This window comes from Physella acuta, unplaced genomic scaffold (genome assembly GCF_028476545.2).
Source record: "Physella acuta isolate Inbredline_101_S28 unplaced genomic scaffold, ASM2847654v3 ptg000333l, whole genome shotgun sequence".
NCBI classification, from domain to species: domain Eukaryota; kingdom Metazoa; phylum Mollusca; class Gastropoda; family Physidae; genus Physella; species Physella acuta.
This window is the reverse complement of record NW_026731852.1, coordinates 47,374-65,457: the sequence shown is the minus strand read 5'-3', so window position 1 is coordinate 65,457 and position 18,084 is coordinate 47,374. Positions and strand designations below refer to the sequence as shown.

General features: G+C 38.6%; 1 protein-coding gene and 2 long non-coding RNA genes across 7 annotated transcripts in view; 2 read left to right on the top strand and 1 right to left on the bottom strand.

Annotated features, from left to right (window-relative positions):
* LOC131940845 (cryptochrome-1) overlaps positions 1 to 18,084 on the bottom strand; it is a 30,246-nt gene that overhangs the window by 5,548 nt on the left and 6,614 nt on the right. For 2 of the 4 annotated variants that reach the window (XM_059299725.1, XM_059299723.1), the window contains exons 2-10: positions 7,074 to 7,321; positions 6,537 to 6,698; positions 5,564 to 5,703; positions 4,976 to 5,118; positions 4,644 to 4,819; positions 4,363 to 4,469; positions 4,120 to 4,260; positions 3,715 to 3,885; positions 3,355 to 3,495 (exon numbers count right to left, since the gene is read on the bottom strand). In XM_059299725.1, coding sequence (XP_059155708.1) covers positions 3,355 to 3,495; positions 3,715 to 3,885; positions 4,120 to 4,260; positions 4,363 to 4,469; positions 4,644 to 4,819; positions 4,976 to 5,118; positions 5,564 to 5,703; positions 6,537 to 6,675 — 1,158 coding nt within the window. In that variant the 5' untranslated portion in view covers positions 6,676 to 6,698; positions 7,074 to 7,321. The remainder of the gene's footprint in view (positions 1 to 3,354; positions 3,496 to 3,714; positions 3,886 to 4,119; positions 4,261 to 4,362; positions 4,470 to 4,643; positions 4,820 to 4,975; positions 5,119 to 5,563; positions 5,704 to 6,536; positions 6,699 to 7,073; positions 7,322 to 18,084) is intronic. The other 2 variants (XM_059299724.1, XM_059299721.1) reach the window with 1 other exon arrangement.
* Positions 11,255 to 12,223, top strand: LOC131940850 (uncharacterized). Of its 2 annotated transcripts, none has more exons than XR_009386587.1 (3): positions 11,255 to 11,700; positions 11,907 to 11,980; positions 12,187 to 12,223. It is a non-coding gene; the product is annotated as an uncharacterized LOC131940850 (long non-coding RNA). The 2 variants fall into 2 exon arrangements; XR_009386588.1 differs by having other exon boundaries at positions 12,176 to 12,223.
* LOC131940849 (uncharacterized) lies at positions 12,225 to 14,350 on the top strand. The gene is made up of 3 exons (XR_009386586.1): positions 12,225 to 12,330; positions 12,820 to 12,878; positions 13,263 to 14,350. It is a non-coding gene; the product is annotated as an uncharacterized LOC131940849 (long non-coding RNA).

Here is an 18,084-nt window from a genome sequence, read left to right as displayed (position 1 = left end):
CGATTTTAGAAAAAGGTTCTTCTAATACAGGAATCGGACTCAAAGGGGCCTTAGGAATTGTCTGGTTTGGCTTTCCGGCCAACTGACAGTTCGTGCAACTTCTGCAGTAACGCGACACATCTTTTCTCATTTTGGGCCAAAAGAACAGTTCTTTGATCTTCGCCGTCGTTTTAGAGACCCCTGGGTGCGCTGACATTGGATGGTCATGTGCCAGCTTAAGTATTTCATGCCGATAAGGTGGAGGGATCCACAGCTGGTTTTTACCCAACCATGGTTCGGCTGGTGAGGCATTCACTGGTATAGCGCGACGAAAGAAGAGGCCGTTCTCGGAGAAATATTCTCCATCGTCAGATGATAGAGATTTTTCGACCGCTGCTTTGAGTTCCGCGTCGACTTGTTGAGCTTTAATGATGTCTTCCTGAGATATCCTCAGGGGTAAGCCCAGGCTTGTGTTCTCTGGAAGCATAGACTCCAGTTTGAGAGTCGAATTTCTTGACGATGATGGCGGGTGTGGTTCAGACGTGATGTCAGCCAATTGTTTGGTCTGGCTTCTTGTCACCGCACATGCAGGATACAGTTCATAATCATTATCTGGAACTGTTGACAAAGGGTCTGAAACCGTACAGGGGTATACTTTGCTTCCCGCAAGGTCATTCCCTAGAAGTAGGTGTACTCCTGGGACTGGAATACTATCTATCACACCTAAAATGACCTCACCTTCGACGAGATGATGTTTCAGGGCAAACTTGTGTAGAGGGACGACAGTAGATTTTGTCCCCACTCCCTGGATAATGGAAATCCTTCCGGTGTTCATCTCTGGTGTAATGTCCATTGAACTTTTCAAAAGGAGTGATTGTGACGCTCCTGTGTCTCTTAGAACGGTGATATTCTTCTGAGACAACGGATCACCTGGTTTGCTAATGATGGCTTCAGCAATAAAAGATGAAAAGTCAACTTTTCTCGATCCCTCGAGATCGGTAGACTCGGAAGAAACTGGATGGTGGCGAGAACAGTCAAAATGTGACTGCACATAATGTGTGGAGACTTGACTACCTTCTTGCGGACACTTAGGGTTAGAGTCCTTTTGAATTCTAGAGTTCATAGTTGAACTGGCTGCTTGAGGGGATAGAGCATAGTGCGCAGAAGTACGCACCACCTCTCTGTAACAGTCCTTGACAAGATGACCAGGCCTTTTGCAGAACTGGCATACTGCTCGACGATTGAGAGTTGATCTTGGTTTCTCTCTGGACTGTGATGTCTTCAAATGTTGGCCAACAGGAGGATTGCTGCCAAAAAGGGGAAGCACGGGGTTGAGGCGGTTTCCTGACACTGGTGGTTTCTTATGCACCAACATATATGTGTCAGCCGACTCAGCAGCCTTCTGGATGTCAGTTATCTTGTTATCCAGAATGTGTAGTCGTATCTCTTCAGGCAGGGACGATAGGAATTCTTCCCTTAGGATAAGTGACCTGAGTTTCTCAAACTCAGAAACTTCCTCAGAGTGTAGCCACCTTGAGAATATTTTCTCCTTTTCAAAGAGAAATTCCACATATGATTGTGTGGGTAACTTGCGGAGTGTTCGGAATTTTGTCCGATAGGCCTCGGGCGTCAGTGCGTAGGCCTTTAAAATGGCAGTCTTGACCAAACTATAGTTATTTTGAACGTCGTGAGAGAGTGCCTGGTATGTTTTTGCAGCTTTCCCAGTAAGGACAGAGCTCAATAAAGCAGTAATGGAAGTTTCGGGCCATTCACATGTCTTCGCTAAACTCTCAAACGAGTTAAAGAAAACGACCAAATCTGTTTCATCAAATTTAGGCACTAATTTCCCAAATTTGGCAATCACTTGCCCTACCGACAACTTTTTTGGATCTACCAGAGAAGTGACATCACTAACTTGACCAAATTCTGATTCCAACCTCCTCCTATCTAAAGCAATTTTAACCTCTAACTCCTGTTCTTTTAATGCCTTCTCTAAAGCAACTTTCTCCTCGCGGAGTAACACACCAGCCAACAAACTTTCATCAAATACCCCTTCATTAATAAAATGAACAACAACTTTATCTCTCAACACTTCTGACTTCTGCGTAACAGAATAATCCAATTTCAATTCCTTAACAACACTAATCAAAACTTTTCTACTCAACTTCTCGACCTCTTCAAAAGTAGGATTAGCCAAAAAAGACTCCATACCACTCATAACACTAACTTGAAAATCACAACAAGCCTAGATTCTTTAAATTAATACACAGCGTTGGGCCGTGTACTTGACCTCTTCAATCTAGGACGACACGTCTGCTTATTTGACCTAGATACTCTAGCCTGAGCGCGCGTTGTAAGAACACTGCGCTACTGGATATAAAAACAACTAAATCCAACTAACCTTAGTATTCAACTGATATGACCAACAACTGGAACGACAGATTAAATCCCGGACGAGCCCCCACTTTGTAACGTTAACCTATCTATCAGCCAAATAGAAGGAGAACGTCCCCGGATTCTTTTTTCGGGGTCATATGCAAATGCCTTACGGCCTAAGTGGATGAACACTTAACACAACGACCACTAGGGCTCGAATTTAATGTCTAGGGAAGCTAGTGATACTATTGTAATTAACACTCATCCAATCTACATACGACCTTTTAATCAGCGAACTCAGAAGTGGCAGAACACAAGGTTGAACTAAATAAAATATTTAATGTATAAAATATCAAAAACCAACTTACACAATGTAGGAAAAAACACTATCACAGATTTCTACACTGTCTAAAGAACAGCTACAGGCCACACAACACTGCTGTAGTTTCTAGAATTACTGAGCGACAAGTAATATTAAACTAGAAGACTAAATCACTTTAAGAAAGCAAGGCACACACAGGTCTTAAGTACTCTCACGTTCAAATGGTCAGAGTCTATAGCCGGACAATATGGACGGCTGCCTGACTAAGGTAAAACTGCCTCGTAGACTGCCAGGTCAAGATAAACTGCCTCGTGTTGCGAGTGTGCGGGGCAATTAAAGACTTCTGTGACAGGGGAGGTTATCCTCAACTCATGTCGCCATTGGTTGGGATAATCATCTGATCAGAATCATTCAATCAGATTTTAATGGAAATTTTCTATGTCTCAAACACCTTAATAGTCAATGGAAAAACCCCAGGTGTTACACAATCATTCCATATAAGGAATTATACAATGTCAAAATAAAAATGACTCGACCTAAGTAGGTCACAAGAGTTAGAGGTTAGAGGAGAATTCTCATTGGTACATTCAACTTGATTAACTCAAGACAATTACTTGGTTTTTTAACTATTAAGAACTCATATCTAAAGGCCCTTCATCCAGCGATTAATCTCATACCTCAAGGCCCTTCATCCAGTTAATCCACAAATCTCCCCTGGTGAGGAAACATGCTGTGGCGTGTCGACACACCTGGTGAATCCACCCCTCCTGTGTCAGCTGACGCATGCAAGCATCAATCCAAGGGTAGCCAGTTTTACCCTAACAGGGAAACATTTCATTTAGTTTTACTTAAAGTGAAACATTTAATTTAGTTTTACTCTTAGATGGAAACATTTTATTTACTTTTATGTAGAAAGAAACATTTTATTTTATTTTACTTAAAGGGAAACATTTTATTGATGTAGTTTTACTCTAAGGAGGGAAACTTTATTTATCCAGTTTTACACTTAGAGGGCAAAATTTTATTTGTGTAAGTACCAGAGTCCACTTTTCCAGCTGATCGTCATTCTCGTACCAATCAATATTGAGACAGATTGGGTTTCCAATCATTTTGTTGTAGTTTGGATTGTTGACTGACATGCAGTAGAAGTATTCTCTCCAGATCAGCTGGCAGGTGATGCCTGATGGGACTGCTGTGTTGGGGTGGACCTGGTGGAGGAATGGTGCGGTTTACTTCTTCTTTCTTAACTGTACTGTGGGAAGTGATTTCCCAAAACATAATTAAGTACTACAGGTCAACATTTATGTACCATACAGCCCATAGAATCAAATTTCAGCCACTTTTCTTTCTGGTTTTACTTTGGTAGACAAATATGGTGTATAACATGAAATACTTTCTTCTGAATAAATCATTTCTCAGTGTGGAGAAAGAAAAAAATTTACCTCTGAGTATACTTTTCGAAGCGCCCAATAAAATCTGCGGATAGACATACTACCAAAGCGCAGATGTGGGGAGAGACTCAAGGACATGCCAGATAACTCTGGGTACAGTTGATTGGGCAGGCTCTGTCCCACGCTGAAAGCCTGAAACACGGTCAAAATATATGTGCTATGTTGATATTCAAATAAGAAAAATACCAGTATGTATACACTATAGTGGAAATAGGCATACAAATGCTAGCATACCATACGTTCCTTTTCCAAGCGTATAGCTAGAAGTTTCAAAGCTTGAGTTTCTCCTCCTAAATAAGGAAAGCATGGGCTGTTTTGTCTTTCAGACTCCACCTCCACTCCTTGAATAATTATTTATAAATGGTCATTAAGGCAATGGTCTATAGTGACAATATTCTAAAAACAATATATTTAATTAAAAAATTCCAATGAAATTGATATTGATGTAATATTACACAATAAAAAAAACCCAAGTATTTATGAAAATCATTTGACGTCACCAGTTGAAAACTTACCAAGCTGCTCCAGGGTAGGGAGCTTGTACTTCTTGTCATGGTCCTCACTGACAGGTAGGGAGATACCATGGAAGTCAGGATCACCTTCAGGCTGGGGGGGTAGGCCAATCATGTCAGTCACCTGACAGAACATGGCGTACGTCAAAGGGGGGCTACCTCCATTCTCTTGAATAACTCTAAAAACAGCCAATCAAAAACAAACTATGTTCATTTAAATTTGCAAATAAAGTCTTAAAATTAAATAAGCTGAGATGTAAAATGTACAAGCACGTGAAATGAATGAAGTCCATATTTTAAATACTATTTTTTGTCAAAAGAAAACGTCACTTTACACTTGAGGGTCCCAGAGTGTGTGGCTGATTCTCTCAATCCATTCCACATCTTTTTTGGCGCACAAATCTTTGACACGGTTGTCTCGGTTCTGCCAGCAGGGCTCTGGGTCTTGTTCAAAGGTCAACCTTGTCACACCCCATTCCTAGGTCAAACACAAATACATCATTCATAGAGTTCAAAGGTCAACCTTGTCACACCCCATTCCTAGGTCAAACACAAATACATCATTCATAGAGTTCAAAGATCAACCTTGTCATGCCCCATTCCTAGTTTGTCAAACAGACATACATTATTCACAGTGACCATTTGACATTCTAATTAAAATATCAACTTTGTTGAAAAATAGATAAATCTAATTTCTTTAAAAGAGAATAAAAGTAAGGAAAATGAAAATAGGAGAGGCCAAAAGAAATGTGGGTGCACACAGCAGAAAAACAACTGATAAAAACAGGACTAGCTTGGTGGACTGCCAAGAAAATTTGCGAAGACTGGCAGAGGTGGAAAGATATTTCTCTGGCAGCCACATATGAAATGGGTATTAAGGGAAAAGATGATGATGAAAAGCAATTAATCAACTGAATACAAACCTCAAACAGTTTTTTAAAAACTCCAACAGGGTCGCCATGAAAGGTGTAGAGTCGTGTCCCATGTTTTCTGAGGTTGTCATCCAGGTCCTGCAGAGTTTGGAGAAGGAACTGCATCCTGGGAAAGGCAGCTGTAGCAATCCCTGCAGAAACAGTTGACAAAAATAATCAATCAATTATCGTCATCTTTTCCTGTTTATGCCTAAGACACATTGGGCAGATGAAGTAGAGTTTAACTTTTCAATGACCTAGCTATATGAAGGGATAGTCTGCACTATGCCCAGTCACATTTATTTTCCCTAAGAATAGTTAGCTACCCATAAGAGCTGGGTGGATTCAGTATTATAATACTGAGTAGCACCCGGATTTGAACTCGAGACTTTCGCAGTCATAAAACACATAATGAGATGATGCTGTAAATAATTAATTCATGACCCTCACTAAAGAATAAACATTCTTATGAGGAAGATGCTCTCACTACAAAGTTGGGCAGGGTAAAACAACTATAGAACAACTGTACCTGCGACACTGCCATCAAATATAAAGACAGGGTAAAACAACTATAGAACAACTGTACCTGCGACACTGCCATCAAATATAAAGACAGGGTAAAACAACTATAGAACAACTGTACCTGCGACACTGCCATCAAATATAAAGACAGGGTAAAACAACTATAGAACAACTGTACCTGCGACACTGCCATCAAATATAAAGACAGGGTAAAACAACTATAGAACAACTGTACCTGCGACACTGCCATCAAATATAAAGACAGGGTAAAACAACTATAGAACAACTGTACCTGCGACACTGCCATCAAATATAAAGACAGGGTAAAACAACTATAGAACAACTGTACCTGCGACACTGCCATCAAATATGAAGACAGGGTAAAACAACTATAGAACAACTGTACCTGCGACACTGCCATCAAATATGAAGACAGGGTAAAACAACTATAGAACAACTGTACCTGCGACACTGCCATCAAATATGAAGACAGGGTAAAACTGGTGGCAGTCCTCCAGCCCATCCAGCAGGGAGGGATTGTCATGGAGCCTTAACCCATGTCTGAACCAGTGCACGGTCACGTGACCTTTCTTCTCTGTCATCTTTCTTCTAAATTACTCAGCTGCTGTAGATTAGAAAACATCAATAGGCTTATTACAAACAATAGGCTAATCACAAACCAGAACAAAGGTATATACATATATATATATATATATATATATATATATATATATATATATATATATATATATATATTTATATATATACGCCTATATATATATATATATATATATATATATATATATATATATATATATATATATATATATATATATATATATATATATATATATATATATATATATGCATATATATTAAAAAATTAAATAAACGGCAAGCAGTTCCTGTGAAATTTTGTAGCAATTATGTATCTCACTATAAATATAATATTTGCTAGCCTTTTGTTTCTTTCTTTTAGCTGAAGCCGAAATGGTCTTACGAAAAAAAACGATATCCAGTATAAGTCAGCTACACAACAGAATGCCAATGTCTGAACTGTACTGATGGGCAGCCGATGTAGAAATGAAACACTTGACCACCCTATTTGGACATCGGTGAGTAGTCTTAGCTCGGGGCGATGGACGGGTCTGTATCTACTGGTGAGCTGTTTATATTTGTTTCTGCGACAGGTCCGCTGTTAGATCGATAATTCCACAAGGTTTCCGTGACGTCACGTGGCACTGCCGGCTAATTTACGGGAGACGAGAGCCAAAGGGGAGTAATTAGATCGGGTCATAACGGAGCTAAAGGATGGAGTTATATCACTTGTGTTTCATGAATTTAAATAGACATCACGTTTTCTGAACGGATGTCATAAGTTTAGTTCAAATGGTTCATTTGTCATTCGTTTCAAGTTAAATATCTCTGCGATGACGTAGGTGGGGGAGGGAGGGAGAGGGCTAAAGGGGATAGAATGTTTTTTTTTAAAAACAAAGTTCATTTTGAGCAGAATTACTGAATTTTTCAGTATTAAGATAGACACAGGCTACATAGCTTTCGAACTTCTTAAACTTTCGGGGGGGGGGGGGGGAGGGGGCTGTTTAAGAACCAAGAAGTATATAATGCTATTTTTAAACTAATAACAATTATAATTATTTAAAGCAAAATAACACAAATGTTACCAATATGTCAGTAAATTAGTTTTAAGTGTTGGAACCTATTGTTGGATAGTTATAAAATGTGTAACTTGTGTCAAGGAATTTGTTCCGATTCGATAGGAAGAGTATCATTTTATAATAAACGTTTTGATATGTAACAGCCACCCCCCCCCCCCCGAAATGAATGCAAAATCGCGCATCACAGAAAGGGATGGACAGTTGATTGCTTATTCCATAACACCTCACCCCACCCCCCTCCAATGCTGTCAAATTAGCTAACTAGTATAATTCAGTTCTACTCTAGACTAGGGGTAGCTTTGGTTCAAGTCTACAACTGTAACTGTTTTGTGACTTTGTTCAAGCAAAAATTATTATTATCAATTGATAGTTTAACGACACAACCTAAAACAACTGATCAAATGAATATGCACATGTACTGAACTGACTAGCGTATTTTTTCTGAGTGTCCAGACACGGGACACACTACCAGGCCATCTGACAATGCCGGGGCGTCTAAAAAAACAGTTGACTGACTGACACACTACCTAGCGGCTTTTATTAGAGAAGTAGCTTTGCTACAAAAGATTGCATACATTTTAAAAGTACTTTTACATTTTGGGAACAGAACTCGAAATAAAACAAAATGACCAGAACGGAGTTAATAAGAAAAATGCTACATGCAAAAATGAACAAAAACAGAACATAGCAGGACAAAAGTCCAGAACAGAATAAAACTGAACAAAATACTCGACAACAATTCCAATTTACCTTTTAATGCAAACGAAAAAAAAGCTTTTAAAGTAATCTATAGCCACAAATACCAAGTTATTTTAAAGTTATCCGTAGTGCCTGCTAAACTAACCAATAGCAACAAATACCAAGTTATTTTAAAGTTATCCGTAGTGCCTGCTAAACTAATGTATAACAACAAATAAAAGAAACATCTATCACAATAACCCCGCCATCAATCACACAAGTGCTCACCACTGCTGACCACCATTACTGTCCACTTTGACAGAGCGAGATGGGTTCTGTTTCAAAGTTTTTCAAGTAGAGTCGTAAATTTACACAAGGATCCAAAACACTATTTAACAAAAGCAAATTATATCACTTGCGTAACCAGCTGAGTACGATAGTTTAGCTTTACCAACACTAACATTAACGATGGCCTCGACTCAAGTTATTCACACATAATTCAAGTAATTCTATCCCACATTTTACTTCTATTCAAAAGTACAAGCTTGTGTGTGTATAGCCTTTATTTTATGTTTGTGTGCTCAACATGTGAGTTAAGCTTAAAAATTTAACATGATATTTCCTTGTTAAGCAAAACACTACCTATATCGCTGAAAACGATACCTTATCCAAACAACTAAATCCATAGACATACCCCCTTAACGAAGCTGGATGAGGTTCGGCCCGAGGGTGTGGACATTTTTATTATACTCCTATATAACACTATATTGAAGGAGTGTTAAGGCTACATATCTTTATGTGTAGCTTTAACAGTCAGAGTCTCTTCCAGGCATCTTTTCGAGGGGGAGGGGGGTTCCCCCGAAGAAAGTCTACCTCGCCCCACCCTTCTTAAACGAAATGGAATTTATATAGAAAACATACTTTTACCAGTGTCCGCCCCCCCCCCCTCCCGGTACAAAAAGTCTGGAAGAAACATTGTTAACAATACATAACCCTAATCCTAACATTATTGATTTTATGTTTTCGGGCATAACAGGAAAATAGATGAACATCGGTACAGTGTGTATGTTTAGGGCCCATCCATCCATGTCGTCCACAAAAATAAAATGAATTCAACAAGACTATATTTTTATTTAGCACATTCCATATTCTGCTTTAATATTCAAGGGACAGACATTCCTAGAAGTAGTAGAAGTATTAGGCCTAGGCTAAATTATCATCATTGCAAGGTAGATCTCCACCAACACAATACGTGATACAATTAGAATATGAAGTTTTGTAAGTTTTGAGAAAACTATTACATTTTTGTAGACGTCTATGTGGTATGTGTGTGTGTGGGGGGGGGGGGGAAGCGGGGTGTTCGCTTATATTGATCACCTGTACACAGTGGCGTAGGCAGGGGGGGATGGGTTAGGGGGGGTCATAACCCCCCATAGACCCCTCGGTATATATATATATAAAGTATGAGGGGGTGCAAATCGAAAGTTTGAGGGGGGGGGGGGTGCAAATCGAAAGTTTGAGGGGAGGGGGGTGCAAATCGAAAGATTGTCCCCGGGTAAAATTGGACCCCCTCCCCCCTTGAGACGATCCTGGCTACGCCACTGCCTGTACAGGAGGAGAAAGTGTCCAACAGCAACAATCCCGTGAGTGAATAGTACTATTTTTAAAAAAAAAACAGGACTGTAGATTACTACTTGGCTTAAAAAATTATTTAATTAAATAGACACGTTTTTGCATGCCGTTTAAATATTCTTCCTTTGTATATCTTGTAATATAGACCGACACGTAATTTTATGTTGGTGTTTAGTGATAAGATTTAAAACGTGTAGCCCCCCCCCCCCCCTCCCAGTTTACAAGAGTCGCCTTTTTACAACCACCCACACGCAGACGTCATAAATGAATGCTCCTGATTCTAACATGTTGGTAGCTACGGCTGATTTGAAAGATCTACTAGATTTATGTTTTCGTTGTAAAATAATTATTTAGTTGCCTAACTTTTGACTAGGTTGGAGTTGTTGAATGTTAAGGTTGATGTTAGAATTGGTTATGGTATTTGTAGGGTTACTGTGACAAAATGATTCGGACGAAACAACCCCCGTCAAAAGGGACAGAGTTAAATGGATCCCGCCATATGGGCTCCGACAAAAGAGCTCCTGTCAATAAGGCTTCCGACAAGTCACAAATAGGCTCCCGAAAAAAAGGCTTGTCATCAGGACATATCATCATCAACTCTCAAAGTCTAGCGGCGGACGAGGCATAAATAAGTGAGCGCTATTTCATCCTGTCTTTAGCTATACTATAACCTGTTTTTTGGGGATTAGCCCGTAGTGTCGAAACGAAAGTACAGATAATTTAAACTTGGCCGTACTGTCGAAAATCCCGCTGAAATATTTTAAAGTAGTCGAACAGCTAAGATCGTTGTTTATTTTACTTAAATAATTTACGATACCGAAACTGGATCCAACAGAAAACATAATTAATTGATTTGGTGGGAAATATCTAGATCTTTTTGTAGAAAATAAAATAGATCTTGCCACTGATTAGTAAATTACACAATAATTAGATCTACATCTACATCTCTATTTTAACGTATTTTATTCCCCGTTTCACGTTCACCTCCAGTTGAGCGTATTTTATTATTAATTAATTTTATAATAGGCCTAGGCCTAATTACTAATTAATTATAATTAATATTACATTATTAATAATTAATTTCTAATTTATTAATATTTTTTTATTTATAACATTTTTATTGATAACCCTTGCCTTAGCTAGCAAAGCACGGGTGGGGGGTGCAGACTGCACCAGATGACACTATTTATTTAAGGGGGTGACACCAAGGCAAAAAATTGCAAAATATACAGAAGAAAAATGTTGTTTTGCCAGTCCCATTAATGATTAATTAAAGTTAAATAGTCTTTTAAGTACAAATTGACAATTATTACCAGAGGGTGGGGGTGATACCATGTCGTAAAGGTACTAAAGTACTAACTATAGAGAAAACATTGCTACATCCAAGTTCCAACTGTATTATTAACAGACTAAAGATAAACCTCGTTACTTGGGTGACACCCGATCTAGCGATGCCATTGGGCCTTAGACGTAAGCACTTTATTTAAATTTTTACTAATTTCAAAACTTTAATCTTCAGGTTCTCTCAACATGGAGACAGGAATAAGACAGACACAGGGACAAAGATACCAACAATGTTCTAGAACACTGCAATCAACTGATTTACAACCCTCTGTATTCAAGTGGTTAGAGTACTACCATGTATGTTACTTTATTTAAGAGTTAATTGTTCAGATCCCTTTATGTGACTTCTGTGGGGTGGAGGACTATACTACATTCTAAATTTTAAGTATTCCATTTAAGAGTGTAAACTAAATTAAGATATTAGTAATATTATTAGTATCACTTTTAAGTACCATTTATACTGTAGTATAATAAAGTAAACTGATCTTGTCATTGTTTTGCAGGTGTTTTGTGCTTATGGGTTTATGATTACAGTAAAAAATAAAACCAAGTGCTGTGATAGGTTGAAACAAACCAGGTATGATTGTAAATATGAAAAAATTTCCAATCTGATTTAATTAAAGGTGAAACTTTTGTTGGTAAACTAATTGCATTATAACAGTAAAAAATGTAACACTGAATAATCAAGCTGAATGATAAATTAAAAACCATTATGTAGAGCTGAACTGTTGTGATTGTATTTTGTTAATTTTTTTTTATTTGTACATGTAAGCTTCCTTTCAGGTCCATGGGACAGATGGAGAGATCATGAGTTTCTCTGGCTTTGGCATAGGAAGGGATAGTGTAGTCAAGTTCAATACAATGCTCAGCCACCTTTATTTTCCCAACCAGTTACTAGAGCCCATTATTAGAACTTGAGACTATCAGGTTAGTTATCCAATGTTCTGCTACTCACATACACTGTATTATTTGTATATAGTTATATTTTATAAATCATTTGTTTATTTATCATTGTGAATTTAAGGTTACACTAAACAAGCACCAACTGTACTGCAATGTACTTCCCAATGAGAAGTGGGGTGCAAACATTTGATTTAAAGCAAATTATGTAAGGTGATGGTGTGGCTTAGCTATGGAGCAAGACGGTATAACCCAAAGTCTCAAGTTTGAATCTAGATTCAAGTCAGCAGAACTTCCCTGAGTTCACCCAGCTGCTCTGATAGATACCTAACTCACGTTAGGAAAAGTAAAGGAGACTGGGCATAGTGCTGACCACACTATCCCTTCATATGCTGAAGTCACAGAAACAGCTTATCTCTACTGCACTTGCCCCATGGACCGGCAGGCTAAATAAACTTAAGTGATGTGATACAGATATTTTTAATTTGTTAACCAAAACATTTTGTTTGTCTGCAGCGAACCTGGATTAATAAAACAGTGAAATCTTGCTGGAAGGTGCTATCACAGTATAACTGGTAACTAAAAAAAAAATTTGATGCTATTTTATTTTAATATTTAGTAGGGCTATATATGAGTTGAACTAAACTAAAAAAGATATTTTCATACATGAACTAATATGTGGACACTATTGATTCTAAATGTAAAAAACTCAGATATCTTACTGTTAATTCAAAATGTGTGCTATATCAGTCAGCATGTTTGCCAAAGCCACATTGTCAAACAAATGTTTGAAATAAAGGGTAGACCTTTGTAGACAATCTTTATTTTAGTACAATTTCCACACTCAAGATATTTCAGTTTTAATATGTCACCATAACAGCAACTGGTGGAGGGCGTCTCTTTAAAGATTAAACAGTTGTCTTTATTTTCTTACAGAATGTGTATTTTTTGTTTCCCAGGATTTACCAGCCTGAGGATTAAGGCGTCTCTTCAAGATGGATGTTAGAACATCACAGATGGTTATTTTTTCAGCCCACCTGATGTTCAGTTTGCTACACAGCCATTCATTATTGAAAGTCTCAGAACCATAGAGGAGAACAAATTTTACATTGCTGTTCAACAGTCATATTTGGAAAACTGTAGACAGCTCTTGACATCCATATTGTGCGGAGGATGTTGGATACTTTGCTGATATGTCTTTTGATGTCCTCATCTGCTCCCCCATCTTCTTACAACAGATCCTAGATGTGTGAAGCGATCCTGCTCCAAAATAGTCATTTCTTGTATCCTAAGTGGAACTCCTGTTTGTTGTTGATTCTTATCTCTTCTGTTTTTTCCAGTTGATCATTAAGCCTATATTAAGAAGGTTCATCATAGTTTGCTTAGCGTGGATTGGGCATGTTGTTGTCAATGTGAGAGTATAGCATCCTCAATATCTAGACCTCCAGCTAAGTGAGGGTCCACTGAATTCCACCCTTTTGGTCTGATGTACTTTATTGGTGAAAAGCTTATACTTATAACATTTCTGTACTCACTGAAAAAGGGCTGGTTAACTTGTGGATAATCTGGCAGTTTGAGTCTTTGTGGAGGTGTTGGATACTATTGCTGAATTTCTTAGCGATTGAATGTGCAAATTCAATTTTTTCACTAGGTTGGCTTTCATGTAGAGATATTCTGCTACGCAGTATTTGTTTATAAATATGTGTTTCTATCTATATATATATATATATATATATATATATGCATATATTTATGTTTGTGTGTGAAACTAAGGTCTAGTTACACACAGTCATATAATATTAAAAACGTGTTAGATTAAGATGTGGATTAGAGATAGTCTGTTGCCATCAAATTTTTATTTATCGTGGAGGTTGTATGTATTGATTCCATTTTGTCTAGTTATTGAGCATACTGAAATCTGATAATATTGATTTATTATCTATCTACTTACTTGTCCACTTGTAACCTATATGATCTATTACTTAATTGTAGCATCAAAAGTATTCTTTTAATGTGAATAAAAATTTTAAACAAGTAAACTATCGCTTCATGTTACAGTATAAATTTAAGTAGCCAGTTTGTGCACCTGTAATTTTCTTGTAGTGGGAGGGGGAAGGGCATTCATCTCACAGTGAAGTAAACATGTCTAGCATTTACTATGATTTACACTAGTATTAGTAAAAGTAATTCAAGAGAATTGCAAATTGCATATTTTTATGCATCTGTATTGGGAGGTTAAAAAAAATAATTATGCACATTATCAATCTTCATATATATAGTTAACACATACATTAAAGTATAGCAAAGCAGTGACGTCGGTAGTTCGCACTCCACGCCCGCGCTACGCCTCTGTAGCAAAGTGTATATATATCCCACTGACAAGCTTTTAAAAATGTAGGGTACCAGCACAGGCGACAATGTCTCAATCACTAGTAAATAGGCTTGAAAGTACTACATGGACTTGTACAACTAATTGAGCTGTAATATGTTGCAAGATATGTATGGCTTGATGACACTGACAGGTGCTTAATAAAAAGCAAGGGATTAATATACCAGTGTGGTTTTTATGTACGAGAGGTTTATGGGGGGGGGGGGGGGGGGTAGGGCAAGTGTCTAATATCAGAAAGGGATGCTAGTTACGGCGCTTCATGAACAACGAGAGCTTCATTTATGACAGGATTAATCAGATTAATTTCAAACTTTTGCTTGGAGGAGGTGGATCACCTTTATTACAGAAGTAGGTGAGGATGTCAGATTTAGGGAATTTACAAGAGTACCCTAATGTTTGTTAGTAAACCGGTAATAAAATACTTTCTGGCTCTAACACCGATGTAGACTTCATGAACTTTATAAGTAGGTACTAGTTAGTTACACGTCAAGTATATTACTCGTTAACTAAAATAGTGTTGTACATGTTCACCCCCGCAATCTATTTGCCGCTCTAAAAGGCTGAGTTACTCCAATGCCAACTTTCTCAAGTACATCCACTCTGATGCAAGGTAAGATACAAGAATCTGACGAAGAAAAGTTTACTCGTGACCCAGAGAAAAACAAAATTTCGCCTGGTCAGCCTCATTCACTAATATTGACAAACTTTAAGCGATTAGCCCCAGAATCCACGATGACAATAGTACAGAAAACAATACCAACGTAAGTCAAAGCTCGGCAAGGCGGGTTGCGACTTCTTTATGATGGTTTAATCAATTTCAGAGAGAACAAATACAAGAACAAAGTTTCTTCCAGGCAGAGTTTCTTCTAGGCATCTCTTTCACCGCCCCCCCCCCCCGAACAAAATGGAATTTATATAGAAAATATATACTTTCGACAGTGTCCGCCCCCCCCGTCAATTACCCCCTTGTCAATCCCCCCCCCCCCCCCCCGGGGAATTACCCCCCCCCCCCCCCCTTTCAAGTTAAAATCCTAACTCTAACTAGAATTTTATACCTATATACTACTTTAATCCAAACCTCAAGAAAAAGACCAAAACCTAAGAATCCACCTTAGCCTAAAACTTCACACAAAACCAAAACCAAAGCTAGACACAACCCTAACCCTAAAACTAGCTCTAACACTAACCCTAGCCCTAATCTTAACTCTAACCCTAGCCCTAACCCTAATCCTAACCCTAGCCCTAACCCTAACCCTAGCCCTAGCCCTAAAACCTAACCCTAACCCTAACCCAAACCCTAACCCTAAACCTAGCCCTAACCCTAACCCTAACCCTAGCCCTAAAACCTAACCCTAACCCTAACCCTAGCCCTAACCCTAAACCTAACCCTAGCCCTGAAACCTAACCCTAACCCTAACCCTAAACCTAGCTCTAACCCTAACTCTAACCCTGTCCGGGGGGGGGGGGGGGGGTAATGTCCTACTGGGCGGGGGGGTAATTGACAGGGGGGGGGGGGGTAATTGACAGGGGGGTAATTACTCTGGGGGGTAATGTCGGGGGGGGGGGGGGATATCCAGGGGGTAATTGACAGGGTGGAAATGCCCTGTTCCCGTTGACATACATCTAGTTCTGACAAGATTTTGGAAAAATATCGATGTTATAAGAAAAATTCTACAGCAATTTTAAGGGGGGGGGGGGGGTTGTAGACTGAGGTTGTGACGTCATTTAGGGGGGGGGGGTCTTGATTTTTGTGAAGATGTGTGACGGAGGGTAGGGGGAAGCGTGAGGTCATTTATGGATGACCCCTTATTAAAAAATAAAAAGATTTCTAAGTTTAAACTTCGTCGGAGAAATTCAATTTGAACTACAATAATAATCATTTTACAGAAAAATAAAGCACGTGGAAATACCATTTCGGACCTTACAGTAAGTAGGGCATACTTCAAAGAAGAGTTTTCCTGTTTCCGTGACCATTGAAGACCCATAAGAAGTGATAATAATAATGTGGTCGGTTCTATGACCTTTATTAAACATAGTCAGGTACCCATCAGATCTGAGTCAACTCAGATACGTCCTAAGTACTTGATTCTGGGATCTAAACTCAAGACCTACGGATAGCAGTCAAACGCCCAATAACCAACCTTTTTATATAGACAGGTGACAGGAGAGTGGGCCATTTAACATATAGGCTACTCAAGACTTCAAACTAGGCTCAGCTAACCCATCTAAATTTAGATTAGAATTAGAAACCTTGAAAAACACAATTAAAGTTAAATATTGCACTTTGAAATGTTTTTGGGTGCCCGGTCGCAACAAAATGAGACTGATATAAATTAAATTTGTTGAATAATACTGATAAAAAATATAACAACTGTCTTAAAAAAAGAATAAAATAAAATGACTATCTTTAAACACAATAATTAATGCACCACATTTTATATAAACCAAATATATATAATATAAATAGAGCATGGATCGCTGTATATTATGCATGGGAGAAGGGTGTATATATAGTCACGAACAGTTATGTAAATATGGTGCAATATTATGTATAAAGCTAATAATTTTTTGTCATTATGTTTTAGTTCTAGATCTACATCTTTTTAGTAAGTAAAGTAAAGTTTCCCTTTCAAACCTGACGGTCTATGGGGCAAGTGAAGTAGAGTCAGGGGCGTAGCGAGGGGGGGGGCAGGGGTGCGGACCGCACCGGGTGACACCATTTAGGGGGGTAACACCAAGACAAAAAATAGCAAAATATATAGAGAAAAACTTGAGGGGGGGGGGGTGCAAATCGAAAACTTGAAAGTTTGTCCCCGGGGAGGGTCTCAACGCCTCTGGTTGGGTGACACCATTAAGTGCCGCAACGGGTGACACCCGACCTCGCTACGCCACTGAGTAGAGTTCACTTGTTTCTGTGACCTCGGCATATGAAGAGATAGTGTGGTCAGCACTATGCCCAGCCGCCTTTACTTTCCCTAACGGGAGTTAGGTACCCATCAGAGTTGGGTGGACTCAGGGACTCTACTGACTTGAACCCGGATTCGAACTCTACCGCTAGACCACTCCGTCCCATACATCTTTATAGTGCACGCATATATTTTGTTACTATTTACGTTTTTCTTTTTTTAAAAAGGCTTATATTTATTATATATAGGCCTTAAATTATAAGTAAGTGTGCACTATAGGCCATAGAAATATTTAATTAATTTTAAAAAGGAACGAAACACCTCTAATTATGTCAAAGTTCGTGGCACATTGCATTATCAGATCTAACCTAAGTGACATTCAAGTTTAACCCCATCGGTTCGGGTATAATTTTGTTTTTTGTTAGCAAAGTTTCCACCCAGGCCAGTGTTTCTTCCAGACTTTTTTTCACCTGGGGGGGGGGGGGG